The sequence below is a fragment of the Myxine glutinosa genome, chromosome 1, assembly GCF_964187855.1.
Source record: "Myxine glutinosa chromosome 1, kmMyxGlut1.1, whole genome shotgun sequence".
NCBI lineage: Eukaryota > Metazoa > Chordata > Myxini > Myxiniformes > Myxinidae > Myxine > Myxine glutinosa.
The window spans coordinates 436,695,247-436,716,581 of NC_136261.1; the positions used below are offsets into that span (position 1 = coordinate 436,695,247).

Here is a 21,335-nt window from a genome sequence, read left to right on the forward strand (position 1 = left end):
TCGTTCATCCCAGATTATATTTACAATCCTGAAGGAACTTGTAAGATATTTCCCAATCTCTCACATAAACATCTTACATCAACAAACATTGTGGAATCATATATCTATAATAATAAAAGTGTGTGTGTGTGTGTGTGTGTGTGTGTGTGTGTGTGTGTGTGTGTGTGTGTGTGTGTGTCCGTCCATCCCCCATCTCCTCCATCACTCCAAAACCATGAAACGTACCACCCCCAAACTTTGCATACATACTTCTCCACCTCCAAGGGATTACATGAATGAAAACTGGGTGTTTGTGTTTGTTTAAGATAATTTACACTAGCAGGCTTATCTTTGTTCAGCCTGCGTTCAGGTCGCTCAACTTGGGGTCTTAATTCCCCCCATTTTGTCCACTCAATTCAAGTATGCCCTGCGTCAGAACAGATCGGTTTCTGTGTAATAAAGCTTGCTTGAGCAGCTTGGTAAGCACACTCCAAGCAGCTTGGTAATAGGTGTAACACCCCTGCTCCCTCCTCAGATTGAGTCTATTTTATTTCGTTCCTTCCTTTCAAGAGTAAAAATATGGGCAATACACCTGGCGCTCACCTGGAAGAATAACCAGTATGCTGCACTGACTAAAAGTGTTTTAAACCAATTACAATGGTTGCCAGAAGACAGGACAGCAGGTAGAATCATACTGACATAATCAATAGACTTCAAACAAACAAAAACAAGTACAAATACATTCAAAGTACACCGCCCCATGCCAAATAATTAAATATGCTGCAGCGCGGCATTGCCGGGGCGCCTCCGGCGCCCGGCAATACCGCAGTGCAGCTCATTGAGGCTGCATTGGGAGGGAGAGGTGTACACTAATTGATTGATTAATTGTATAATTAAAATCAATAAAAGATTATCACAAAATATTTTCATAATCAACTGGCGAATCGCATAACTAAACCACTAGTGCTTCATCCGAAGATGTATCTTTTAGAAATTTAATTAAATAAGTCATTTATAAAAAAATAAATAATTAATTGATTACTCAATAAATAATTAATCGATTAATCAATAAATAATTAATAGATGAAATGATTAATCAATAAATCAAAAATATGCTTGATAGCCACATCACTTGGTCACTCATGTCCAAATATTAGCTTCCCAGCTCAAAAGGTGCCTGAGATATTGGCCAAATGAGAAAGAAGATAAATAAATGATTAATAATGAAAATAAATAAATAATAATCATAAAAAAATTAAATTGTGAATCAATTCGGTCAGAGAACACATAAACCACCACCATTTCATCAGAATATCTCAGTAAAAAAAAAATGTTTTTTTTGTCATCAATCAAATAATTAAATAATTAATCGATTAATTGATTAATTAATTAATTAATAAATCAAAAATAGCCTTTGCAGCCAAATCACCTGGTCATTGGCATGTCCAAATATCAGCTTCCTAACTCAAAAGGTGCCTGAGTTAATGGTCAGAAGAGAAATGAAATTTAATTAATTAAATAAGTACTTAATTAATCGCTAATAATGAAATAACTCATCAATTAATTGATTAATCAAAAAACAAAAAATACTGTTTTTGACAAAGGACTTGCTCACTATTGTGCCGAAATTTCAGCTTCCTAGCTCAAAGGATGGCTGAGATATCGCCCGGACAAACAAGAAAGAAAACAAACAACCAGAGTAAAAACTGAGTACTCTCTTTCAGCGTGCGTCACTGCCGAGCCCCCTTCAGTGCCCGGCAATGACGATTTGCAATGCCTGGAGATGGCATAGGAAAGGAGCGGTGTACAACAAGTACAGATACATTCAAAGTACACCGCCCCATGCCAAATAATGAAATATGCTGTAGCGCGGCATTGCCGGGGCGCCTCCGGCGCCCGGCAATACCGCAGTGCAGCTCATTGAGGCTGCATTGGGAGGGAGAGGTGCACACTAATTGATTGATTAAATGTATAATTAAAATCAATAAAAGATTATCACAAAATATTTTCATAAACAATTGGCTAATCACATAATTAAACCACTAGTGCTTCATCCGAAGATGTATCTTTTAGAAATTTAATTAAATAAGTCATTTATAAAAAATTAAATAATTAATTGATTACTCAATAAATAATTAATCGATTAATCAATAAATAATTAATAGATGAAATGATTAATCAATAAATCAAAAATATCCTTGATAGCCACATCACTTGGTCACTCATGTCCAAATATTAGCTTCCCAGCTCAAAAGGTGACTGAGATATTGGCCAAATGAGAAAGAAGATAAATAAATGATTAATAATGAAAATAAATAAATAATAATCATAAAAAAATCAAATTATTAATCAATTCGGTCAGAGAACACATAAACCACCACCATTTCATCAGAATCTCTAAGTTAAAAAAAAAATTTTTTTTGTCATCAATCAAATAATTAAATAATTAATCGATTAATCGATTAATTAATTAATTATTTAATCAAAAATAGCCTTTGCAGCCAAATCACCTGGTCATTGGCATGTCCAAATATCAGCTTCCTAACTCAAAAGGTGCCTGAGTTAATGGTCAGAAGAGAAAGGAAATTTAATTAATTAAATAAGTACTTAATTAATCGCTAGTAATTAAATAACTCATCAATTAATTGATTCATCAAAAAACAAAAAATACCGTTTTTGACAAAGGACTTGCTCACTATTGTGCCGAAATTTCAGCTTCCTAGCTCAAAGGATGGCTGAGATATCGCCCGGACAAACAAGAAAGAAAACAAGTACACATACATTCAAAGTACACCGCCCCATGCCAAATAATTAAATATGCTGCAGCGCGGCATTGCCGGGGCGCCTCCGGCGCCCGGCAATACCGCAGTGCAGCTCATTGAGGCTGCATTGGGAGGGAGAGGTGTACACTAATTGATTGATTAATTGTATAATTAAAATCAATAAAAGATTATCACAAAATATTTTCATAATCAATTGGCTAATCGCATAACTAAACCAGTAGTGCTTCATCCGAAGATGTATCTTTTAGAAATTTAATTAAATAAGTCATTTATAAAAAATTAAATAATTAATTGATTACTCAATAAATAATTAATCGATTAATCAATAAATACTTAATAGATGAAATGATTAATCAATAAATCAAAAATATCCTTGATAGCCACATCACTTGGTCACTCATGTCCAAATATTAGCTTCCCAGCTCAAAAGGTGCCTGAGATATTGGCCAAATGAGAAAGAAAATAAATAAATGATTAATAATGAAAATAAATAAATAATAATCATAAAAAAATTAAATTATTAATCAATTTGGTCAGAGAACACATAAACTACCACTATTTCATCAGAATCTGTAACTTAAAAAAAAAAAATTTTTTTGTCATTAATCGAATAATTAAATAATTAATCGATTAATTGATTAATTAATAAATCAAAAATATCCTTTGCAGCCAAATCACCTGGTCATTGGCATGTCCAAATATCAGCTTCCTAACTCAAAAGGTGCCTGAGTTAATAATGGTCAGAAGATAAATGAAATTTAATTAATTAAATAAGTACTTAATTAAACGCTAATAATTAAATAACTCCTCAATTAATTGATTATTCAAAAAACAAAAAATACCGTATTTGACAAAGGACTTGCTCACTACTGTGCCGAAATTTCAGCTTCCTAGCTCAAAGGATGGCTGAGATATCGTCCGGACAACCAAGAAAGAAAACAAGAAACCAGAGTGAAAACTGAGTACTCTCTTTCAGCGTGCGTCACTGCCGAGCCCCCTTTGGTGCCCGGCAATGACGATTTGCAATGCCTGGAGATGGCATAGGAAAGGAGCGGTGTACAACAAGTAAAGAAACATTCAAAGTACACCGCCCCCATGCCAAATAATTAAATGTGCTACAGCGCGGCATTGCCGGGGCGCCTCCCGCGCCCGCCAATACCGCAGTGCAGCTCATATAGGCTGCATTGGGAAGGAGAGGTGTACGCAAATTGATTGATTAATTGTATAATTAAAATCAATAAAAGATTATCACAAAATATTTTCATAATCAATTGGCTAATAGCATAACTAAACCACTAGTGCTTCATCCAAAGATGTATCTTTTAGAAATTTAATTAAATTAATAATTAATAAAAAATTAAATAATTAATTGATTAATCAATAAATAATTAATCGATTAAATGATTAATCAATAAATCAAAAATATACTTGATAGCCACATCACTTGGTCACTGTCCTGTCCAAATATTAGCTTCCCAGCTCAAAAGGTGCCTGAGATATTGGCCAAAGGAGAAAGAAAATAAATAAATGATTAATAATGAAAATAAATAAATAATAATCATAAAAAAATTAAATTATTAATCAATTTGGTCAGAGAACACATAAACTACCACTGTTTCATCAGAATCTGTAACTTAAAAAAAAAAATTTTTTTGTCATTAATCGAATAATTAAATAATTAATCGATTAATTGATTAATTATTAAATCAAAAATAGCCTTTGCAGCGAAATCACCTGGTCATTGGCATGTCCAAATATCAGCTTCCTAACTCAAAAGGTGCCTGAGTTAATGGTCAGAAGAGAAAGGAAATTTAATTAATTAAATAAGTACTTAATTAATCGCTAGTAATTAAATAACTCATCAATTAATTGATTCATCAAAAAACAAAAAATATCGTTTTTGAAAAAGGACTTGCTCACTATTGTGCCGAAATTTCAGCTTCCTAGCTCAAAGGATGGCTGAGATATCGCCCGGACAAACAAGAAAGAAAACAAGTAAAGAAACATTCAAAGTACACCGCCCCCATGCCAAATAATTAAATGTGCTACAGCGCGGCATTGCCGGGGCGCCTCCCGCGCCCGCCAATACCGCAGTGCAGCTCATATAGGCTGCATTGGGAAGGAGAGGTGTACGCAAATTGATTGATTAATTGTATAATTAAAATCAATAAAAGATTATCACAAAATATTTTCATAATCAATTGGCTAATAGCATAACTAAACCACTAGTGCTTCATCCAAAGATGTATCTTTTAGAAATTTAATTAAATTAATAATTAATAAAAAATTAAATAATTAATTGATTAATCAATAAATAATTAATCGATTAAATGATTAATCAATAAATCAAAAATATACTTGATAGCCACATCACTTGGTCACTGTCCTGTCCAAATATTAGCTTCCCAGCTCAAAAGGTGCCTGAGATATTGGCCAAAGGAGAAAGAAAATAAATAAATGATTAATAATGAAAATAAATAAATAATAATCATAAAAAAATTAAATTATTAATCAATTTGGTCAGAGAACACATAAACTACCACTGTTTCATCAGAATCTGTAACTTTAAAAAAAAAATTTTTTTGTCATTAATCGAATAATTAAATAATTAATCGATTAATTGATTAATTATTAAATCAAAAATAGCCTTTGCAGCGAAATCACCTGGTCATTGGCATGTCCAAATATCAGCTTCCTAACTCAAAAGGTGCCTGAGTTAATGGTCAGAAGAGAAAGGAAATTTAATTAATTAAATAAGTACTTAATTAATCGCTAATAATTAAATAACTCCTCAATTAATTGATTAATCAAAAAACAAAAAATACTGTTTTTGAGAAAGGACTTGCTCACTACTGTGCCGAAATTTCAGCTTCCTAGCTCAAAGGATGGCTGAGATATCGTCCGGACAACCAAGAAAGCATGAAAACAAACAAGTACACATACATTCAAAGTACACCGCCCCCCTTCCAAATAATTAAATATCTTACAGCGCGGCATTGCCGGGGCGCCAATGGCGCCCAGCAATACCGCAGTGCAGCTCATTGAGGCTGCATTGGGAGGGAGAGGTGCACACTAATTGATTGATTAATTGTGTAAATAAAATCAATAAAAGATTATCACAAAATATTTTCATAATCAATTGGCGAAGAGCATAAATAAACCACGAGTGCTTCATCCGAAGATGAATCTTTTAGAAATTTAATTAAATAAATAATTAATAAAAAATTAAATAATAAATTGATTAATCAATAAATAATGAATCGATTAAATGACTAATCAATTTATCAAAATATCCTTGATAGCCACATCACTTGGTCACTGTCATGTCCAAATATTAGCTTCCCAGCTCAAAAGGTGCCTGAGATATTGGCCAAATGAGAAAGAAAATAAATAAATGATTAATAATGAAAATAAGTAAATAATAATCATAAAAAAATTAAATTATTGTACACCGCTCCTTTCCTATGCCATCTCCAGGCATTGCAAATCGTCATTGCCGGGCACCGAAGGGGGCTCGGCAGTGACGCACGCTGAAAGAGAGTACTTAGTTTTCACACTGGTTGTTGTACACCGCTCCTTTCCTATGCCACCTCCAGGCATTGCAAATCGTCATTGCCGGGCACCGAAGGGGGCTCGGCAGTGACGCACGCTGAAAGAGAGTACTCAGTTTTCACTCTGGTTGTTTGTTTGTTTGTTTGTTTGTTTGTTTGTTTGTCCGGACGATATCTCAGCCATCCTTTGAGCTAAGAAGCTGAAATTTCGGCACAGTAGTGAGCAAGTCCTTTGTCAAAAACGATATTTTTGGTTTTTTGTTTAATCAATTAATTGAGGAGTTATTTAATTATTAGCGATTAATTAAGTTACTTATTTAATTAATTAAATTTCCTTTCTCTTCTGACCATTAACTCAGGCACCTTTTGAGTTAGGAAGCTGATATTTGGACATGCCAATGACCAGGTGAATTGGCTGCAAAGGTTATTTTTGATTTATTAATTAATCAATCAATTAATCGATTAATTATTTAATTATTCGATTAATGTCTAATTTTTTTTTTTTTTAAGTTACAGATTCTGATGAAATGGTGGTGGTTTATGTGTTCTGTGACCGAATTGATTTATAATTTAATTTTTTAATGATTATTATTTATTTATTTTCATTATTAATCATTTATTTATTTGCTTTCTCATTTGGCCAATATCTCAGACACCTTTTGAGCTCGGAAGCTAATATTTGGACATGACAGTGACCAAGTGATGTGGCTATCAAGGATATTTTTGATTTATTGATTAATCATTTAATCGATTAATTATTTATTGATTAATCGATTAATTATTTATTGATTAATCAATTGATTATTTCATTTTTTATTAATGACTTATTTAATTAAATTCCTAAAAGATAAATCTTCGGATGAAGCACCTGTGGTTTAGTTATGCTATTAGCCAATTGATTAAGAAAATATTTTGTGATAATCTTTTATTGATTTTAATTATACAATTAATCAATCAATTAGTGTGCACCTCTCCCTCCCAATGCAGCCTCTTTGAGGTGCACTGCGGTATTGCCGGGCGCCGGAGGCGCCCCAGCAATGCCGCGCTGTAGCATATTTAATTATTTGGCATGGGGGCAGTGTACTTTGAATGTATCTGTACTTGTTAATCAATTTGGTCAGAGAACACATAAACTACCACTATTTAATCAGAATCTGTAACTTAAAAAAAGAAAAAAATTTTTGGTCATTAATCTAATAATTAAATAATTAATCGATTAATTGATTAATTAATAAATAAAAAATAGCCTTTGAGCCAAATCACCTGGTCATTGGCATGTCCAAATATCAGCTTCCTAACTCAAAAGGTGCCTGAGTTAATGGTCAGAAGAGAAAGGAAATTTAATTAATTAAATAAGTACTTAATTAATTGCTAATAATTAAATAACTCCTCAATTAATTGATTAGTCAAAAAATCAAAAATACCGTTTTTGATAAAGGACTTGCTCACTACTGTACCGAAATTTCAGCTTCCTAGCTCAAAGGATGGCTGAGATATCGTCCGGACAAACAAACAAGAAAGAAAACAAACAAACAACCAGAGTGAAAACTGAGTACTCTCTTTCAGCGTGCATCACTGCCGAGCCCCCTTCGGTGCCCGGCAATGACGATTTGCAATGCCTGGAGATGGCATAGGAAAGGAGCGGTGTACAACAACCAGAGTGAAAACTGAGTACTCTCTTTCAGCATGCGTCACTGCCGAACCCCCTTCGGTGCCCGCCAATGACGATTTGCAATGCCTGGAGGTGGCATAGGAAAGGAGCGGTGTACAACAACCAGTGTGAAAACTAAGTACTCTCTTTCAGCGTGCGTCACTGCCGAGCCCCCTTCGGTGCCCGCCAATGACGATTTACAATGCCTGGAGGTGGCATAGGAAAGGAGCGGTGTACAACAACCAGTGTGAAAACTAAGTACTCTCTTTCAGCGTGCGTCACTGCCGAGCCCCCTTCGGTGCCCGGCAATGACGATTTGCAATGCCTGGAGATGGCATAGGAAAGGAGCGGTGTACAACAAGTACACATACATTCAAAGTACACCGCCCCCATGCCAAATAATTAAATGTCCTACAGAGCGGCATTGCCGGGGCGCCTCTGGCGCCCGGCAATACCGCAGTGCAGCTCATTGAGGCTGCATTGGGAGGGAGAGGTGTACACTAATTGATTGATTAATTGTATAATTAAAATCAATAAAAGATTATCACAAAATATTTTCATAATCAATTGGCTAATAGCATAACTAAACCACTTGTGCTTCATCCGAAGATGTATCTTTCAGAAATTTAATTAAATAAGTCATTAATAAAAAATTAAATAATTAATAGATTACTCAATAAATAATTAATCGATTAATCAATAAATAATTAATCGATTAAATGATTAATCAATAAATCAAAAATATCCTTGATAGCCACATCACTTGGTCACTCATGTCCAAATATTAGCTTCCCAGCTCAAAAGGTGCCTGAGATATTGGCCAAATGAGAAAGAAAATAAATAAATGATTAATAATTAAAAGAAATAAATAGTAATCATAAAAAAATTAAATTATTAATCAATTTGGTCAGAGAACACATAAACTACCACTATTTCATCAGAATCTGTAACTTTAAAAAAAAAAAGTTTTTGTCATTAATCGAATAATTAAATAATTAATCGATTAATTGATTAATTAATAAATCAAAAATATCCTTTGCAGCCAAATCACCTGGTCATTGGCACGTCCAAATGTCAGCTTCCTAACTCAAAAGGTGCCTGAGTTAATGGTCAGAAGAGAAGGGAAATTTAATTAATTAAATAAGTACTTAATTAATCGCTAATAATTAAATAACTCCTCAATTAATTGATTAATCAAAAAACCAAAAATATTGTTTTTGACAAAGGACTGGCTCACTACTGCGCCGAAATTTCAGCTTCCTAGCTCAAAGGATGGCTGAGATATCGCCCGGACAAACGATCAAGAAAACAAGAAAACAAACAAACAACCAGAGGGAAAACTGAGTACTCTCTTTCAGCGTGCGTCACTGCCGAGCCCCCTTCGGTGCCCGGCAATGACGATTTGCAATGCCTGGAGATGGCATCGGAAAGGAGCGGTGTACAACATACCTATTTTGGGGGTCCACTCCCACATACCTCCTTTTGTAATGCCTTGAACAAACATTTGCACATCACGTGTGGTGAAGGTTGTGGGGGAGTTTCATCGAAATAGTGTTTGTCGTTTCAGGGGAAAAAGCAAATACCTATTTTGGGGGGAAATATGGCTCCACGCAGACCCCCTGAGACCCGGTTTTTTTTCATTGTCGTGAACAAACTTTAGTCACAACACAACAAATATCATTTCTGCCAAATTTGGTCAAAATCCCATCAGCGGTTTTGCAGAAGATGCTGCAAGTGTTTACAGACAGACAGACGGACGGACGCCACGCCATCGCATAAGCTCACCTGAACTTTGTACCAGGTGAGCTCAAAAGTACGTATATCAACGAACGCAGCAGCCCATCCCTCTCCCCCCCCACCCCCCCCCCACCCCCGGTGCCTCGCCTTTGTTGTGCTATTTTATTTTCCCCCTTTTTGTGTGATCTGCTTTCATTATACGACGTCACTTCCACATAAGTAGATACATCGACATATACGACTCACAATAAGTTAGGGATATTGTGGGAGTGAGAGGGATATTGTGGGAGTGAGTTCATTTTTTATAGGGGTTGGGGTTATGGTATTGATATTGTGTGGGAGTGAGAGGGATATTGTGGGAGTGAGTTTATTTTTTATAGGGGTTGGGGTTGTGGTATTGATATTGTGTGGGAGTGAGAGGGATATTGTGGGAGTGAAGGAACTGCGCTCCAACGCGAGTCGAAAGAATTGACGCGACCAAAGACGGAATTCGTCCGAGTTGCTTTATTGAAACAAAACAGCTCAGGTATTCTGACAAGCCCGTTTATCGGGCAGCAATATATATACACATTTATGTCGGGAAGTTTGCCCGGCAAATGCTATACCGGGCATGCCCGGGTGTCAAGGGCGAGCCTTGGAAAGGCGAGTCTGGACCTGCCCGGGCGTGTTTGGCTGCGGCCTGGAAAGTCGAGGCTGGGCGTGCCCGGGCGCTCTGGACGAGCACTGGAAAGGCGATAGCGGGCGTGCCCGGGCGCTCTGGGCGAGCCCTGGAAAGGCGATAGCGGGCATGCCCGGACGCTCTGGGCGAGCCCTGAAAAGGCGATAGCGGGCATGCCCGGACGCTCTGGGCGAGCCCTGAAAAGGCGAGAGCGGGCATGCCCAGGAAAGACGAGACTGGGCGTGCCCGGGAGGTTCGGGCGTGCCCGGGAACAGTGAGTCCGGGCATGCCCGGGAGAGGCGCGTCTGGCCGTGTTCTGGCCGGTGCGAGGCGATTGTGTGCATCCAGCGGTAACCGCTACACACGCCCCTCCAGAATCGACCTGCACCAGCAGGGTCAATTTAAGGGGGGTCCGGATGACCCAGCTGAAGCGACCCCTGGAGGGTCGTGGGCAGGGGTCCGACGTGGTGGTGGGTGGTCGAGCGGGGGGAACTGTGGACGGGGGGCGGCCTCGCCGTGGAGGAAGGGCCAACCGTGGTGGTCGGTCGACATCCATGTGCGCCGGTTTGAGGCGGTCCACAGAAATCCGGTCCGGCCGGCCGCCGAAGTCGACGATGAAAGACTTGTCGCCCCGTCGCAGGACCCGGAAGGGCCCGTCGTACGGCGGCCGGAGTGGCCCCCGGTGCGCGTCATGATGCACAAAGACGTACTCCGCTGTGCGAAGCGCCGGGGGGACGTAGGACTGGGGGCCACCATGGCGGGACGTCGGCACGGGGGCAAATCGTTGGGCGGCCTCCTGGAGGTCCGAGCGCTGGCGAGCGGCAGACCAGGGACTGGTAGCGTCGGGCACGAATTCGCCTGGGACGCAGAGTGGCTGGCCATAGACGGGCTCGGCGGCGGATGCCTGGAGGTCTTCCTTGGGGGCCGTGCGAAGGCCCAAAAGGACCCACGGCAGCCGGTCGGCCCAACCGTCGTCCTGAAGGCCGGCCATGAGTGCGGCCTTCATGGAGCGGTGAAACCGCTCACACAACCCGTTGGCTTGGGGGTGGTAGGCCGTGGTGCATTGCAGCGTGACCCCCAACGAACGGGCGACCGCGCCCCAAAGCTCAGACGTGAACTGTAGGCCGCGGTCGGACGAGATGTCCGCTGGTGCGCCAAAGCGCGCGACCCAGATGGCGATGAACGACTGCGCCACGTCGGCGGTGGTGGTGGAGGCGAGGGGCACGGCCTCCGGCCACCTGGTGGTCCTGTCCACCATGGTGAGCAGGTGGGTGAACCCCCGCGAGGGGGGCAGGGGACCCACCAGGTCCACGTGGACGTGGTCGAAACACCGTTCAGGCACGGCGAAAGGTGCCAGCGGGGCCTGGGTGTGGCGGTGGACCTTGACCCGCTGGCAGGCCGTGCAGGCGTTGGCCCAGTCGTGGATGTTTCGTCGAAGGCCGTGCCAGACGAAACGCGCCGACATCAGCTTCTGAGAAGCTTTCCGGCCCGGGTGAGAAAGGCCGTGGATGGAGGCGAAGATGCGGCGCTGCCAGGAAACGGGCACGATGGGGCGAGGCTGGCCCTGGGAGACGTCGCAGAGCAGGACGGTGCCCGCGAAGGGAATGTCGGCCAGGCGGAGGCCCGTGTCCGCCGCCCAGAGTGCCTGCACTGAGGCGTCGGTGGTCTGGTCGGCCGCCATGAGCGCGAAGTCCACGCCGAGGTGGACCGCGTTCGCGCTGGCCCGAGAAACACAGTCGGCCACGGCGTTGTCTTTGCCGGCGACGTGCCGGATGTCCGTGGTGAACTCCGACATGGCGGAGAGGTGGCGCTGCTGGCGGGCCGACCATGGCTCCGTGACCTTAGCCATTGCGTAGACCAACGGCTTGTGGTCGACGAAAGCCGTGAACGGGCGGCCCTCCAGGAGGTGTCGGAAATGGCGAACGGCCAGGAATAGCCCGAGCAGCTCGCGGTCGAACGTGCTGTAGTTTAACTCGTTCGGCCGGAGTTGCCGGCTGAAAAAAGCGAGTGGCTGCCAAACCCCATCCACCCATTGCTCATGGACGGCGCCCACCGCGTAGTTGGAGGCGTCCGTAGTGAGGGCGATGGGCGCGTTGAGCACCGGGTGAGCCAGCAGCGTTGCGTCGGGGAGGGCCCGTTTGGCGCTGGCGAAGGCCGCGTCCATGGCCGCGGACCAAACAATGTCATGCTTGGCCGGCTTGCCCCGGAGGGCCTCGTAAAGGGGCCGCATGAGCTGAGCAGCGCGGGGCACGAATCGGTGATAAAAATTCACCATGCCGAGGAACTCTTGGAGGGCCTTGATGGAACGGGGACGCGGGAACGTGGTGATGGCCTCGACCTTGGTCGGCAGTGGCACGGCCCCGGTCTTGGTGATGCGGTGGCCCAAAAAGTCAACGGTTGTCGCGCCGAAGTGGCATTTGACCGGGTTGACAATTAAGCCGTGCTCGCTGAGGTGACCGTACAGTGTTCGGAGGTGGAGGAGGTGCTCGGCGCGGGACGTGCTGGCGACGAGGATATCGTCCAGATAGACGAAAAGAAACGGCAGGTCACGCAGCACATCGTCCATCAAGCGCTGGAACGCCTGGGCCGCGTTCTTGAGGCCAAACGGCATCCACAAATATTCGAACAGGCTGAACTGCGTGATGACGGCTGTCTTCGGGACGTCAGCCGCCCGGACAGGTACCTGGTGGTAGCCCCTTATCAGGTCAATTTTCGAAAAGATGACCCGTCCCGCCAAACGGGCGGAAAAGTCCTGAATATGCGGGATCGCGTACCTGTCGGGGGTGGTAGCGTCGTTGAGACGGCGGTAGTTGCCACACGGGCGCCATCCACCCCCCGGCTTTGGCACGATGTGCAGTGGCGAGGCCCACGTGCTATCGGAGCGCCGCACGATGCCGAGGTGCTCCAACGCGTCAAACTCGGCCTTCGCCACGGCGAGCTTGGCCCGGTCGAGGCGGCGGGCCCTGGCGTAGACCGGTGGGCCCATAGTGGGTATGTGGTGCTCGATCCCGTGCCGCACCGTGACGGCCGAAAACGTCGACCGTGTGAGGGCCGGGAATTCCGCGAGCAGGCGAGCCACCTCGTTCACTGCCGGGAGGGCGCACGCCAGTTCGGTCGGCGCGGAGCTGCTCATCGTGCACGCCAGGGATCTGAAGGTCTCGGCGTTGACAAGGCGACGACGTTTGACGTCGACCAGCAGCCCGTGCGCGCAGAGGAAGTCGGCGCCCAGCAAAGCCATGGGGACGCAGGCGGTCACAAAAGTACATTTGAAAACGCTGGCTGCCGAAGCAGAGGGTGACGACGCGTGGGCCGAAGGTGCGTATGGCCGAGCCATTAGCAGCGACCAAAGAGGGGCCGCAGACGGCGTCCCGCCTGTCCTGCTCGGAGGCGGGTATGACGCTCAGTTGGGCGCCGGTGTCACACAGGAAACGCCGCCCAGACGCTTTGTCCCGAATAAACAGCAAGTTGCCCAAGTGGCCGGCGCTCATGGCTGGGAATGAACGCCGGCCCGGCCGTTTCCCGACCTGCCGAAAGTGCACGGGGGCCGGCACGTCCGAGCCTTGTGTCCGAACCTGGCGTGGTAATAACACCACACCCGGTCAGGTGGAGGCCCCGGCCGTCGTGTCGGAAGCGGGCGGTGCGGCGTGGTGGCCGCCAGTTGCACCGGCAGTTCGGCCTCCAACTGCGCAGGGCGCTCGGGCGTCGTGGGCGTCGCCTCGGATGGCGGCGGGCTCCAGGTAACCGCGCCGATGTGCTGGCCCGCCGAGGAGATCTTATCGGCATCCCTGGCGAGGGCGCGGGAATCCGTGATCAACGTGCCAGCCAGGGCGAGGCGTACCGGGTGAGGCAGCTGGCGAAGGAACAGCTCACGGAACAGAAAATCCGGAGAGTGCTCACCGAGCAACGAGAGCATATAGTCCTTGCGCTCGGACGGGCGCGTGTCGCCGAGCTCGGGCAAAGCGAGCAGGCGCCGTGCGCGTGCTGCCGGTGAGAGGGCGAAAGCGTCGAGGAGGAGTGTCTTCAGCGCGTCGTATTTGTCAGCAGCTGGCGGGTGCTCGAGGAGGCTGAAGGTGCGGGCCACGGTGGCGGAACCGAGCGCCGCCACAACATGGTGGAAGCGGGTGTCATCCGCGGTGATGCCTCGCAGGGCGAACTGAGAGTCCGCCTGAGCGAACCAAACAGCCGCGTGAGCCTCCCAGAAGGTAGGCAGTTTTAGCGTCACTGCCGTATCCATGTCGGTCGGTCACCAATGAAGGAACTGCGCTCCAACGTGAGTCAAAAGAATTGACGCGACCAAAGACGGAATTCGTCCGAGTTGCTTCATTGAAACAAAACAGCTCAGGTATTCTGACAAGCCCGTTTATCGGGCAGCAATATATATACACATTTATGTCGGGAAGTTTGCCCGGCAAAAGCTATACCGGGCATGCCCGGGTGTCAAGGGCGAGCCTTGGAAAGGCGAGTCTGGACCTGCCCGGGCGTGTTTGGCTGCGGCCTGGCAAGTCGAGGCTGGGCGTGCCCGGGCGCACTGGGCGAGCCCTGGAAAGGCGATAGCAGGCATGCCCGGACGCTCTGGGCGAGCCCTGAAAAGGCGATAGCGGGCATGCCTGGACGCTCTGGGTGAGCCCTGAAAAGGCGATAGCGGGCATGCCCGGACGCTCTGGGCGAGCCCTGGAAAGGCGAGAGCGGGAATGCCCGGGAAAGACGAGACCGGGCGTGCCCGGGAGGTTCGGGCGTGCCCGGGAACAGTGAGTCCGGGCATGCCCGGGAGAGGCGCGTCTGGCAGTGTTCTGGCCGGTGCGAGGCGATTGTGTGCATCCAGCGGTAACCGCTACAGGAGTGAGTTTATTTTTTATAGGGGTTGGGGTTATGGTATTGAAATTGTGTGGGAGTGAGAGGGATATTGTGGGTGTGAGTTTATTTTTTTTTATAGGGGTTGGGGTTAGGGTATTGATATTGTATGGGAGTGAGAGGGATATTGTGGGAGTGAGAGGGATATTGTGGGAGTGAGTTTATTTTTTTTATCGGGGTTAGGGTTAGGGTTAGGGTATTGAAATAGTGTGGGAGTGAGAGGGATATTGTGGGAGTGAGAGGGATATTGTGGGAGTGAGAGGGATATTGTGGGAGTGAGAGGGATATTGTGGGAGTGAGAGGGATATTGTGTGAGTGAGAGGGATATTGTGTGAGTGAGAGGGATATTGTGGGAGTGAGAGGGATATTGTGGGAGTGAGAGGGATATTGTGTGAGTGAGAGGGATATTGTGGGAGTGAGAGGGATATTGTGGGAGTGAGAGGGATATTGTGGGAGTGAGAGGGATATTGTGGGAGTGAGAGGGATATTGTGGGAGTGAGAGGGATATTGTGGGAGTGAGAGGGATATTGTGGGAGTGAGAGGGATATTGTGGGAGTGAGAGGGATATTGTGGGAGTGAGAGGGATATTGTGGGAGTGAGAGGGATATTGTGGGAGTGAGAGGGATATTGTGGGAGTGAGTTTTTTTTTATAGGGGTTTGGGTTATGGTATTGAAATCAAGAATGCTGTGTTTTTTCACACTCGTTAATAACCATAGAATTAGGACCAACAACCTTTTTCAACATAATTAATACACAAAACCAACCACACCGAAGAACCTGACAATATCCCTAACTTATTGTGAGTAGTGTATATATACACCATTGTCTGTCCGCCATTGTTCCTTATCCACGGCCACAATCTCCAGACTCAGGGTACAAACACACATTTATGAAGGGGAAAGGGTAACATTGGCAATGTAGCCATGGCATCACTTGTGGGTGTGGGCGGTAGGATGGCGGGGAGGTGATATCGGCAATGTGGCCATGGCATCACTTGTGGGTGTTTGCGGTAGGGAGGTGATATCGGCGATATCGGCAATGTGGCCATGGCATCACTTGTGGGTGTGGGCGGTAGGGTGGCGGGGAGGTGATATCGGCAATGTGGCCATGGCATCACTTGTGGGTGTGGGCGGTAGGGTGGCGGGGAGGTGATATCGGCAATGTGGCCATGGCATCACTTGTGGGTGTTGGCGGTAGGGTGGCGGGGAGGTGATATCGGCAATGTGGCCATGGCATCACTTGTGGGTGTTTGCGGTAGGGAGGTGATATCGGCGATATCGGCAATGTGGCCATGGCATCACTTGTGGGTGTGGGCGGTAGGGTGGCGGGGAGGTGATATCGGCAATGTGGCCATGGCATCACTTGTGGGTGTGGGCGGTAGGGTGGCGGGGAGGTGATATCGGCAATGTGGCCATGGCATCACTTGTGGGTGTGGGCGGTAGGGTGGCGGGGAGGTGATATCGGCAATGTGGGCACGGCATCACGCGGGGGCATGGGGGGGGAGGGAGCGGGAGGTTAACAACGGAAATGTGCCCTCGGCATCAAGAGGAAGTGTGGGGTCTGGTGCGAAGGCATAAACACTATGTAAATGTGTGGTGGCAGAGGTTATTACAATTTCTCTATTTACCTGGGCAACGCTGATGTTAAAGCTCTGTTTGCACGGGTAAATTTGTTCTCCTTTCCTTCTCCCCTAAATTGAGGATCCTGTAAAAGCCCCCCCCCCCCCAAATATATGCAGTACATGCCTTCCCCTCTACCCTCCTCTTTCCTCTCCCCCTCCCCCCTTCTCCTCCTCCTCCTCATCCCTCCCCTTCCCCTCCTCCTCCCACCCCTTCCCTCCATTCTCTTCCTCCTCCCTTCCTCCTCTTCCCTCCTCCTTCCCCTTCTAGCAGCAAGAGACATGATGGCTAATTGGTCCATCAGTGAAGCGACAGGTCGACTCTTCCAGTATAAAAATAACGTCCATCGACCTCGTGTTGGATTTCCATCATGTTGGTTCGAGCTTTGCATTTCATACTCAACGAGAAACTTCTTATTCAAACTCGGAAAACATTACAGGGAACGATCTGCTTCTGAGAAATCTTCTTCTTCAAACTCGGAAAACATCACAGAGAAATGAACTGTTTCTGATAAATCTTCTTCTTCAAACTCAGAAAACATTACAGAGAAATGATCTGCTTCTGATAAATCTTCTTCTTCAAACTCAGAAAACATGACAGAGAAACGATCTGCTTCTGATAAATCTTCTTCAAATTGGAAAAACATTACAGAGAAACAGCCATGATCATTCTTCTTCTTCTGGAGAAAGGGCGTAAACAAAGCACAGGCCCTTCCCCTTCCTCTTCTTCTTCATCTTATTCTTCCAAGCAGAATGGAGAAACTCAGCTGTCAGTAGATTGCTAAACATCTATCTTATATCTATATTATCAAAGGGGTGGGAGGTGTTGCCCACCCCTTTGGAGGGTGGAGGGTGGCAACGCCTCCCACCCCGGGGCAACACCTCCCACCCCGGGGCAACCCCTCCCACCCCGGGGCAACCCCTCCCACCCTGGGCAACCCCTCCCACCCCGGGGCAACACCTCCCACCCCGGGGCAACACCTCCCACCCTGGGCAACCCCTCCCACCCCGGGGCAACACCTCCCACCCCGGGGCAACACCTCCCACCCCGGGGCAACACCTCCCACCCCGGGGCAACACCTCCCACCCTGGGCAACCCCTCCCATCCCGTGGCAACACCTTCCACCCGGGGAAACACCTCCCACCCCGTAGATCCCCAAAGGAGCAGATTTTTTTTATTGCCCTGAATAAACTGTGGTGCATCATGGGGGATGAAGGTTGTGGTGAAGTTTCATCGAAATCGTTTGTGTAGTTTCAGAGGAAAAAGCAAATTCCTATTTTGGGGGTTAAAGCCGGATCCACTTGACCCCCGGTAAACCCCTTAGACGACGAATGTTTTTATGCCTTGAACAAACTTTAGTCACAACACAACAAATATCATTTGTGCCAAATTTGGTCAAAATCCCATCAGCGGTTTCGGAGAAGAAGTTTCAAGTGTTTTCGGACGGACGACGCGTCATCGGATCAGCTCACCTGAACTTCGTTCCAGGTGAGATAAATACACGTGTAAAACAATCAACGTGGAGTGCTAAAACCACTTGGTTTCCATGGTGATACGGTGGTTCGCTTCATGGAGACATCTCCGGAATTGGAAAGCAAATGGAGGATGAAAGTAACAGGTGAAGCACGATGTCTGAGAGGTATCCACACTCGCTCTGAGGTGTCTAACCTGGGTTTGAATCCCGACCGAGCTATAAACTGTCATCCCGGTGTTTCACAGGTGCAGAGTGACTCATCAATGTGTGTGTCGACCTGTTAAACAGTGTCACACCTGCAGGATTTTCATTTCCCCTCCCCTCCCCCCTCTTCAACTTCTGACCCCTCTCCCCTCAACCTCTGCCGCCCCTCAACCTCTGCCGCTCCCTCAACCTCTGACCCCTCTCCCCTCAACCTCTTCCGCTCCCTCAACCTCTGTCCCCTCCTCATCCTCTCTCCTCACTCACAGATCTCGTCCCTCGTCTTCTCCCCTCCCGATCCACTCCCCTCGAAGTTGTTCTCGGTGAAATAAATAAATAAATAATGTAAGTTGTTCATTGCGAAATAAATAAAGTTGTTGATCGTGAAGTGAATAAACAAATAAAGTTGTTGATCGTGAAGTGAATAAACAAAACAATTGTTGTAATAAAAGTTTTTTTGTTATAAAGATAAATGGTTTGTGTTTCTGTCCGTTTGTCTAACAATGTCCGTGACCCCGTGTCATGTCCGCAGATGGACGGACCCCGAGTCTGGACCCAAACTCTGCACATCGACAGATCAAGATCTCTGGGGATCTCAGGACGGCGACTCGAACCAGGACCGACAATCAGTACCCGGAACATCCTGATCGGTTTGATGTTTATGAACAAGTTGTTTCCCGTGATTGTTTCTCCTCAGGTCGTCATTACTGGGTGGTCGATGTGGGGTCGAGTCGTTGGTGCGAAATCGGGATCTGTTTAAACTCCATGGGGAGAAAAGGGGGAGAGAGCTGGTTGGGAATGAATCCCGAGTCTTGGTGTTTCTTTAAATGTAATAACAAATTCTCCGCATATCACAACGATCAATGTACCGACCTGTCCGTCCCGGGGGATCATGAACGGTTTGGGTTCTTCTTGGATTGCGAGGCGGGAGAGATGACGTGTTTTGGGGACTCGCGGGTCCTGCATGTGTTCAGGGGGAACTTAATGGACCCCGTTAAACCCGCTATTGGGGTTTGGGATGATTCCGTTCATTTTGTACATTTGGTGAAATAAACTTTCATCACGAACTGATCCGGTTATTTTGGGTCAAATCAATCGAATCATTTACATGTTCAGGATGATGAGATTACTGATTATTGTTTATATTATAATAAAGTTTATATAACTTAATAAGTTCATTGTTTATCTTATTTGATGTGAAATGAACTTTAACCCGAACTCTTCACTCTCCTCAGATGCAATAGATTCTTCTTCTTCATACGTGTCATTGAATGGGATGTTTGAGTGAAGAAAGTCCGTCCAGGTAGATGAAACCCTTTGTGTTTACCTGGAATGGAGCACCGGCGTTAATCGTGAAGGTGACAGTGGGTTTGGATCGGATCACAGGTAGAAAGTGGATCCATGGATGGAATTAACAGAACGTTCATCAGGTATCACGAATCACACCTTTCGAAACATGGCCAGGTGACCTTTTGGGTGTTACTCTCTCTTTTCATCCGATGACGGGTTCACATTCTCATTGTTTCTCACGTAGGTTTTAATCTTAATCTTTGTGGAAATCTCTTCCATCCAATCAAAACACAGAGATAAAATCACCATTTCATCACCAGTGTAGTGACGTCACTAAGTTAATTTAGCGTCATCACGTGAATGCAAATTCCAGAGAAGGCGTCGCATCATGTACTTAACTGTCATTAACAATTCATATTCACCTGGCGGGAGGTAAACCGTGATCATACAGGTGCTGCCCTCAGGGCGACATTGCACTCCGGGAGGGGCAGGTTGGGGTTCACTCTCGAATTTCTCCAATTGGGGGAAACTCGACCCGACAACTCTTGGTAGTGGGGACTTCGATCTCGCTATACCTGGATATTTAAACAAAGAACAGGTAAACACCTTCATGTTAAACATTCACCAATTCACTTCTCTTTTTAATTTTACACGTCGACGCCATTGAATGTTGATATTACAACCTGAATGACGAATCTTCCCAGGTATTACGTTTGTATCGTGAGTGAAAAACCTGCGATAAAACATGTACGAAACGTGCTTTGTGATGTCACAATCGGGAACAATGTGCAGTGGAATTGAAAACAAGGGTGTTTCACAGGTAGGGTGATCCACCAATGTGCGGTAGGGGGCTCATCACGGTGTTTCACAGGTTGGATGATCCATCAATGTGCGGTAGGGGGCTCAGCCCGGTGTTTCACAGGTAGGATGATCCATCAATGCGCGTTATTGGGCTCATCCCGGTGTTTCACAGGCAGGATGATCCATCAATGCGCGGTAGGGGCTCATCATGGTGTTTCACAGGTAGGATGATCCATCAATGCACGGTAGGGGGCTCATCACGGTGTTTCACAGGTAGGATGATCCATCAATGTGCGGTGGGGGCTCATCCCGGTGTTTCACAGGTAGGATGATCCATCAATGTGCGGTAGGGGCTCATCACGGTGTTTAACAGGTTGGATGAAACATCAATGTGCGGTAGGGGCTCATCCCAGTGTTTCACAGGTAGGATGATCCATAAATGTGCGGTAGGGGCTCACCCGGTGTTTCACAGGTGGGATGATCCATCAATGCAAGTGCCGTCCCTCGGATGAACGTTAGACGGGAATCCCGTCTCCCGACAATAGTTGTTGAACGGTAAAGATCCAAAGGTGTCCTTCGTGAAGAGCAGGTGAGCTATCGCCGGCATCCTGAACAAATTACAGAACAAATCCACCGTAACCTGCAGAGGTCCTTGCACTCAGTCAATGACGCTACCCCGACACCTTGTGCCGCATTCAAAAGAAGAAGAAGAATCCATGATTAAACACCATACCTGGTT

The 21,335-nt window shown here is 45.9% G+C and overlaps 1 protein-coding gene across 1 annotated transcript in view; it reads left to right on the forward strand.

Moving 5' to 3' along the window:
• LOC137417996 (E3 ubiquitin/ISG15 ligase TRIM25-like) overlaps positions 1-19,576 on the forward strand; it is a 227,682-nt gene extending 208,106 nt beyond the window's left edge. The window contains exon 8 of the mRNA XM_078770741.1: positions 19,038-19,576. Coding sequence (XP_078626867.1) covers positions 19,038-19,558 — 521 coding nt within the window. The 3' untranslated portion in view covers positions 19,559-19,576. The remainder of the gene's footprint in view (positions 1-19,037) is intronic.
• The last annotated feature ends 1,759 nt before the right edge of the window (positions 19,577-21,335 follow it).